At 41.7% G+C, this 8,544-nt stretch overlaps 1 protein-coding gene across 1 annotated transcript; it reads left to right on the forward strand.

Moving 5' to 3' along the window:
- The first annotated feature begins 667 nt into the window (after window positions 1-667).
- Window positions 668-6,401, forward strand: LOC129092473 (cytochrome P450 26B1). Its single transcript, XM_054600439.1, has 6 exons — window positions 668-874; window positions 1,989-2,213; window positions 2,562-2,837; window positions 3,312-3,470; window positions 3,903-4,313; window positions 6,057-6,401. Exons 1-6 carry the CDS (start codon window positions 668-670, stop codon window positions 6,399-6,401), a joined length of 1,623 nt encoding a protein of 540 aa, XP_054456414.1.
- The last annotated feature ends 2,143 nt before the right edge of the window (window positions 6,402-8,544 follow it).

Here is an 8,544-nt window from a genome sequence, read left to right on the forward strand (position 1 = left end):
TGGAATAGTTGACATCTACTCCTCATTTTGAAGGAGCAGCCGCAGCGGAATGACGGGGAGTTTCTCATATATTTCATCCAGAGTAAACTATGAGCCTGGTCAGGCGCATCCATCAGGTCAGATTACTGTTTTTATTTATTATATTTGGAGGCGAGAGATCTCTTTCATAAATAATTACATGATAAAAGAGAGAAATTCTTGTTTCTTTTCATCAAAAATCTTTGACTTATTCTGATTTGGGGCATTATAATAGATTCGTCCCAGTGGCCACACATCAACCCAGTGCACCATCACTGCACATTTCTGATTGAATCGGGAGGCAGAAGTCCAGCTTGTATGATTACAGTTATTATTATCCTCAAACTAGCTGTAATAACAGCTTATAAGGGCTCTCGGCCATTGGCTGTCTCCAGAGATGAGTTCAGAGAGAGTTTAGATTCACACTGCCCCTCTTTCTCTCTGCTTTGTCTGGTGGAGCTGAGGTAAAAACCCACTCATACTAGGCTAACACACATTTTTTTGTATTTTGGACAGAGTTTACAGAGGAGAAGAAGTAACAAAAAAAAGAGTGAGGAGAAGCTGGACGGAGGAGCAGATTTACGCACCGCCGCAGACGCGCCTTTACGCACGGACACAGGTGGATGCTGGGAAGCGGACCAGCCAGGAGATGTTATCCATGGCCCAGTTTGGGGTGCTGTCGGCTCTGGCCACCGCACTCACCTCGGTCCTGTCCGCACTCTTGCTGCTGGCTCTGACCCGACAGCTGTGGAGCCTCCGCTGGAGCCTGACCCGGGACAAGGAGAGCAACCTGCCGCTGCCGAGGGGCTCCATGGGCTGGCCGCTGGTCGGAGAGACTTTCCACTGGCTGTTCCAGGTGAGAGTTGGGCTGCTGTTTTTTTTTTTTTTTTTTTTACAAGCTTTCCAAAATATAGGTTAGGTTCCTGTGCGTCTGTGTGTGGAGTTCTTTATTTATAGTCCATCACTTATGGATTCATATCCCATGTTGGGTTCATTTTCCATCGCATTATTGATGATGTATCTGGGAACCTTTGAAAAGCTCCGCAGATTCTTGCAGGCTGAGTTGTGTTGTTAATGCAACATGTGCGGACTTGATGCTCGGTGCGTAATTCCTATTTGCGGAGGAAAAAAACAGACGTTTTCTGTTCAAATCTTCCTCCTCTCTTTCCTTCCCTCCCTCTTTCTCTCTGTCGTTCTTTCTGTCTCTTCCACAGTGAGGAATGCACTCTCATCCCCTCATCTTTCTGTCCCTCAAATTATTCCACGGGCGTCTAGTTATAGCACACGTGATGTGGCTGTTTCTTTTGTTTTTATTTCTCCTGCCTCTGTTTTTTTTCCACCTTCTTTTTTAATTATTGACACTTTAAATATCCCATTTCAGCTGGGCTTTTGTTTGAAATCTCTAAATGAGATTGTAATTGCAAAATCACAGGGGGCGAAAAGTTGAAGAAAACATAAAAAAGAGAGCCAATAACCAAAGTATGTGGACATTATCTAAACATTAATCAACCCTGGTCATTATGATATACTAGATATTTTTGTGTTTTTTGTATTCATACTCAATAAGCGTTATTGGAGGGAGATTCTCTTTGCCAACTACTGCTTCTGATTGTTGTGCATATGATAACAATAAGCAACTTGAAACTAGTAGTTCATGTGGAAACAAAAACTGCCCTTCAATGTGAAGAATTTCTTAAAAAAACTAGATTTGCACCAAAAACAAACAAATAAAACAACAATAACCAATCCTTTCTTGGACAATGGGGAGACCTTTCAGCAAATGTCAATGAAAACTACCAACTAATATTTGCGATATCCTGCTGACCAGCAAACAAACTGGACCAAAACCAAGCAGGAAACACACTTCTGTGCCTGTATTGGTCTTTTCCAATAATGTTTGCATAGATGTCACCGAGTTGTTGCCTAAAATCTGACAAACTTGTAATTCAAATTCAATCCTCATACTTCAGGGTTCCAACTTCCACATCTCGCGCAGAGAGCGTCATGGCAACGTGTTTAAGACCCACCTCCTCGGGAAGCCCGTCATCCGGGTGACGGGCGCGGAAAACATCCGCAAGATCCTGCTGGGCGAGCACAGTCTGGTGTGCACCCAGTGGCCCCAGAGCACCCGCATCATCCTGGGACCCAACACCCTGGTCAACTCCATCGGAGACCTGCACAAGAGGAACAGAAAGGTAAGAAGGGGGAGATTTGTATAACCACTGACCTTTATATAACCTTAAGGGTATGGTCCAATTATCAAGATGAATATCGGCTAATTAGTATAATGTCTTTTCTTCCATCTTATCCAAACCTATCCAGTGCTTAAATTCTGTCCTACTCTAATATCCTATCGTATACCCTAAACCCTGTCCTGTCATCTCTCCTATATCTTCTCCATCTTTCACTTACTTCTATCCAGTCCTAACCTACCCCACCCTGTCCTCCTCTTTACTGATGTTTACTGAAAGGTGTTGACTGTCGTGTAGAAGGTTATAACGTTTTATGACACCTCTCTCCTTTGTTTCCTCGACCCTTTCAAGATCCTGGCTAAAGTGTTTAGCCGGGGGGCTCTGGAGTCCTACCTGCCTCGGCTGCAGGACGTCGTCAAGTGTGAAATAGCCAAGTGGTGCTCGGAGCCGGGCGCCATCGACGTTTACAGTGCAGCCAAGTCCTTGACGTTCCGTATCGCAGTCAGGGTCCTGCTGGGTCTGCAGATGGAGGAGGAGCGGATCGTCTATTTGGCCCAGATCTTCGAGCAGCTGATGAACAACCTCTTCTCGCTGCCCATAGACGCTCCGCTCAGTGGGCTACGCAAGGTGAGAGAGCATGAAGAAACCAACTCCGGTTTATTCATCTTTAGAACCACTGATTTACCAATCTATCTGTTTCTACATGCAAGAACCAGTATCACAAACAATATGAAACTGCCTTAACCTTACCCTGACCTCAAACGCATTATTAACTCTAAAATGAAATTATTTATGTGAATATTTTCCCGAAAAAGGAAGACGGGTTCGCACAATGTGACTTTGTACAGCTTAAAATAACTTAATTTGGGGCTTTTTTGGAATCCATTAACAAAAACATGGATGGAAGAAAAAGCTGTCTTTTCATTTCGAGAAAAAGACCATTGGGACAGAGGTTGAGGCTTGTGAACTTTCTTTAGAGGTTATTAGAAAACTAGTATGGAGAGAAATCAAAGTGATGTTGGGTAATGCTCTCTGCCAATGAAATGTTTCTACAAAACATGATTATCTAATAATGCTTTTTTGGGGTTATTTTCTGTCCAGGGGATAAAAGCCAGAGAAATCCTGCATGCCAACATGGAGAAAATCATTGAGGAAAAGATGGAGCGGCAGCAGGCGGAGGAAGAATATCACGACGCCTTTGACTACATACTGTCCAGTTCCAAGGAGCACGGCCAGCAGCTCAGCATCCAGGAGCTCAAGGTACCAAACCAGACAAGAGAGGACATACAAAAAGGCCACTATTGCTTACCAAAACCAATGACACGAAAAATAACACCATGCCCAATGCTTGCAATACAGTACGTTTTTGTTCCCAACACACAAGTCTGTCAGATCAGGTGATTATTGGGCTGAAATTGTTTAGCCTGATCCCATGTATACACACTAGAGAAGTCTTTAAAGGTCTATACTATATAGACAAAAGAGGGTTCATTGGTTACTTTAATGGGTCATGAGTTTCTTATAACAAAAAATGGTTTTGCAACAATACAAGTGTCCAGAATCTCCAGTATTTTTTGTGGTATGATCTTTTGATTGCAACTAATCCTGAATGTGAACTACAAGTACATTTATCTTAACTTGTAAATTTAGATGAAATTATATCATTCCAACCATCCACTTCCCTCTTCGTAGGAAACAGCAGTAGAGTTGATCTTCGCCGCTCACTCCACCACAGCAAGCGCCTCCACATCTCTAATTCTGCAGTTTCTCCGCCATCCAGCAGTGGTGGAGAGGGCCAGAATCGAGCTGGAGGCCGAGGGCCTTGGCTACGAATCCCACAGCAGTCACAGCCCATCTGGTGTCACCATGGAGAAAGAGGAGGATGCTGCAGACACAGAGACAAGTTGCCTGCTGAACGGAGGTTGTCAGAATCACCAGAATCACAGGGATGGTTTTCCACAGTCACAGTCTCATATTCCGTATCTGAGCCTAGACAAGCTGAGCCAGCTTCGCTACGTTGACTGTGTTGTCAAAGAGGTTCTACGCTTCCTGCCGCCGGTCTCTGGTGGTTACCGGACAGCCCTGCAGACGTTTGAATTAGACGTAAGTTCAAGTCTCTGGCAGGAATATACCATTCATGTGTAGGCGGTTGGTCTGGGTGGGTTTTCTGTCAAATGGGATTAATAGGCAGAGGATGTAATATATTTTCACAAGATACAAAAGGAATCAAAATCTATGCTTCTGTCTAGAGCCACAATAGAGGAGAAATTAGGTATACTACAGAGACCATCTTCTAAACTCAAAGTAAGAATACATAAATCAGCACAAAACATTCATTGTTTTGAAGACAAAGCAACGTAACATCATAGAAGAAAATATGAAAGACCCACATCCAAATGCAACGACTTGCAGCCCTTTCTCTTGGAGATGGCAAAAGGCATTGTTAGGGCATTGTGACAACATGTAGCCATCCAAATTTTCCTGAACCGTTTATACCGTGTTAACTTTTGGCCTTTAGGGGCTTCTACATGTTCACAGCTGCAAGTCTAAACTGGTGATGCAAATGGATGCATGAAAAAGAACTGGATACCCAATCAAGGATGGCGCCCTATTCTTTCCTATGAAAGTTGCTCACTGGGCGCATGAGCTAAAAAAGCCCCCACAGCAGGCTTCCTCACATTTCTTCATGTTTGGGCCTTTACAGCTGTGCAAGCTCAGGGCGAGCCAGCATTTACCTCAGAGACGGAGATGATTTGGATGAAATAATTTAATTGCAGCTCTTCTAGACATTGTTTTAATTTTATTGGACCGAATGGATCAAATTTGGATTTCGTGGGGTTTGAGACACCCAGAAAGATTTGGTCACCGTTTTATAGCTACTTCTCTCGCCAATTTTTTTTCAGGGGAAAAATGTGTTTTTGGCCACTAGACCAACATTGCTTCACAGTACAGATGTATCCCTAGCAGCTTAGTGCAGCTACTAGTACTTTCCTATAGGCTGTCGAGTACAATTGGTCTGACAGTAACAGCGCAGCTTCTCCTTGTGGAGAATCAGCTGTTTGTGAGTGAGTTAAAGCTGGTTTATTACCAGCTAAATTTAGTCGATTGGTGAGAAATTGGAAAAACTACATTTGGATTCAATGGAATTCGGTCTTTGTCCATTTCTTGCTGCACTTCAACGGACAGACACATTCACATACAGAGTTGTGTGGCCATTGCTGAGAAAGTGCCTCTCATGTCTCTCAGCCATACTTGCCTCTTACGTGCCCTCAGTGTGCCCCCAATTTGCTGCGTATATTGCAAAAGGACAACTGAAGTTTAAAACGAATTCCCCAGATACTATGGTAGTGCACAACGCCATTTATGCACCTCTTTCTCAGGGTATAAACCACTATAGCTGAGAAGTAATTGCAGTATTGAGAATGTTATTATGCCTGTTCATTCAAGTACATCTTGTTAAGGAGTAGACATGGGAATCCAAACTCAGAAATAATTAGGTTTAGGTTATAAAGAGGGTCTGGATTAATGGAATGAATGAATTAATACTTTAAGTCAAAAACCAAATGAGAGAAAATGTTTTGGAAGTCATAAAATTCACCTAGCTTTTAAACTTCTGTCAAAAATAAAAGTTTAACAACAAATGGCTCTTAGAGTAAACATATTTTCCACTAAACTTACCTGTACAAAAAGTCTACACACATCTGATCTTTGTGTGTGCTGCAGTCCTGTGTTATCAATTAATTAATTATTATTTTATTGAAGACTTTCTAAAGAGTAAAAGTTTGTGCAAATTTGAAATAATAAAAAATGCACCAAACTGACTTTTTTTCTTTCCTAATATCACAGGGTTACCAGATCCCCAAAGGCTGGAGTGTAATGTACAGCATCCGGGACACTCATGAGACCGCAGCGGTCTTCCAGAGCCCGGAACTGTTTGACCCAGACCGGTTTGGCCCAGACCGGGAGGAGAGTCGGTCGGCTCGGTTCAGCTACGTGCCGTTCGGCGGTGGCGTGCGGAGCTGCGTAGGGAAAGAACTGGCAAAGGTGATCCTAAAGACTCTGGCAGTGGAGCTGATCGGGACTTGCAAATGGACTCTGGCCACGGAGAACTTTCCCAAGATGCAGACGGTGCCGATAGTGCATCCGGTCAACGGGCTGCATGTGAATTTCACTTACAACTACCCGCTTTAGATAACATTAAACTCTGATAGACTTTCCGAAAAACTCACCCAAGAGGCATCTTAACCTTCAGTCTGCTTTTGGAAAAAACTCTCCAAGTCTAGGAAAGGAGGCACAAGCACCTCGCCGGACCTGATGGTGCAATTCAGGCCACCTTTCATTTCCACGGGACTTTCCAAAAAGTCTTTCCACAAATCCATCTTACCTCCAGTTTCTTGGCTCTGACCAAGTCCAGGGACAAACATTTTGTTGGGATGCACACTTATGATAAACGTTTTTGACTTTACTTGCATTCACAACAATTTTCTAGGATTCACAACAAACTTTTTCAAAACTGACAAAATGCAGTTGGTCAAATTATTTCAGTCCAGGGACAGAGAAGAGGGGATCTTACTAATAACTGTGCACAATCAACACAATTTACAGAGTTTTAAACCATTGTATTCCTTTGTTCTTCAATCCTTCAGTTGTTTCCATTTACATATTATATCCTGGGCTTGCCTTTCTGAACTGCCTGTGAGCAAGGCACTTGATGCCTGCCAGCTCCATGAAAATGCAGAGAAACAAAAAGACAAATGTTCTTCATTCAATCTAAATGTGACAGTTCTCATTAGAACCTGCTGGACACAGCAGAAACTGCACTCATGTCCAGTTATCTGTGCCATGATTTCTTTTGCAATGATCTCCACCGCTAAAACACTTTTACTGATGGAACTTGCACTTAATTTTAACACGTAAATCCCACAACCAGGAACTACCCAAGCTTCAAGGTAAAATACATTCAAACTGTTCTGTTTTTAGAACATGAATGTTATATACTGTATATCCTTAACAGTGCTATTATGTGTGTATCAAATGAAGTAGCATCATGAATAAGCTGTATTTAAAATGCAGATATACGTTTCTGTTGTGCTTTTACTCTATCTGTAACAATATTTGCTGTAATTATGAATAGATAGACTAACCTGTAATGTAAAGGACTGTTCAAAAAACTTTATTTCACTGCTAGTACATAGACATCTTTCATTGTTTAGAGCAGTATATATATAGAGTAAAGTTATTATTATTATTATTATTGGTCTAATTTTAGGACTGTTTCTGTCTGGGTCTTGAAGCCTAATAGACACGCTGTGAATTCTTATGTACGGATGGATTCGTGGAAGGAGATAGCACTTTCTCTGCTTTAAGGAGTCTGTATATATTTGTCCTGTTTATGCATTCACTGAGTGTATCAGATGTAGCTGCTGTACAGTTGATGTAAAGAGTAAATTAGAAGATGAAAAACAAAAAACAGTTGTCGTTTACGTGTTTGTCGTATCTTGCTTTCAACAAGGACAAGGAGATGTTTATACGTTTTAAATGTCATACGTTCGAGCATCATATTTATAATTCTTGCTAATTTTTTTTTACAGGTATTTCAAAATATTACTTTTACATTTATATTGTTGGACTGATTTATGTCATGTCAGGTTATTTGAAATGACATCATCAATGCATACACAAAAATCACATTTCTAGTGTAGTAGATAATAACTTTATAAATTCAGACAGCAGTGATAGCCTTAACCACTTAATGGGAGGTTTGAGGAATCTCCACTATTTCGCTTTAGACCAATTACACCAAACATCTCTCTCATTTGAGCACATCCACTTGCAGACCTAAAAACCTGCTCTACCCCCCTAATGGACCTTTACCAGTTTGCACATTAAGCCATTGATGATGCAGTTAGAACCACGCCCCTAACCACACACCGCCAGATCTGGATCCAGCTAACACCTATGCCCATATCATGAATACCATGAAGTTATACCTATTCTAGGGGCTGCATGCTCTCTCCTTGGCTCTAATCACTACATTAATCAACTCAAATCCCACCACAGATTTTTTAACATCTCTATGTATGCAGACGACACAACCATAGTAGGTTCCATCTCCAATAACAATCAAACTCTCTGCTGTTAACGGGTCAATCAACAAGTTACCTGGTGCACAGACAATAATCTGCAGCCAAAACTCAAAGAATTATTGTCGACTTCTGATAAAAACCAACCCCATACTCAGTATTAGAGTTGTTGTAACAGTAGTATTAGAAGTATCCACAGTATGTTTAGTAAATAAATAACTCTCACTTCATATCTTGACCTCATTTCAAAC

The sequence above is a fragment of the Anoplopoma fimbria genome, chromosome 6 (assembly GCF_027596085.1).
Source record: "Anoplopoma fimbria isolate UVic2021 breed Golden Eagle Sablefish chromosome 6, Afim_UVic_2022, whole genome shotgun sequence".
Taxonomy (NCBI): domain Eukaryota; kingdom Metazoa; phylum Chordata; class Actinopteri; order Perciformes; family Anoplopomatidae; genus Anoplopoma; species Anoplopoma fimbria.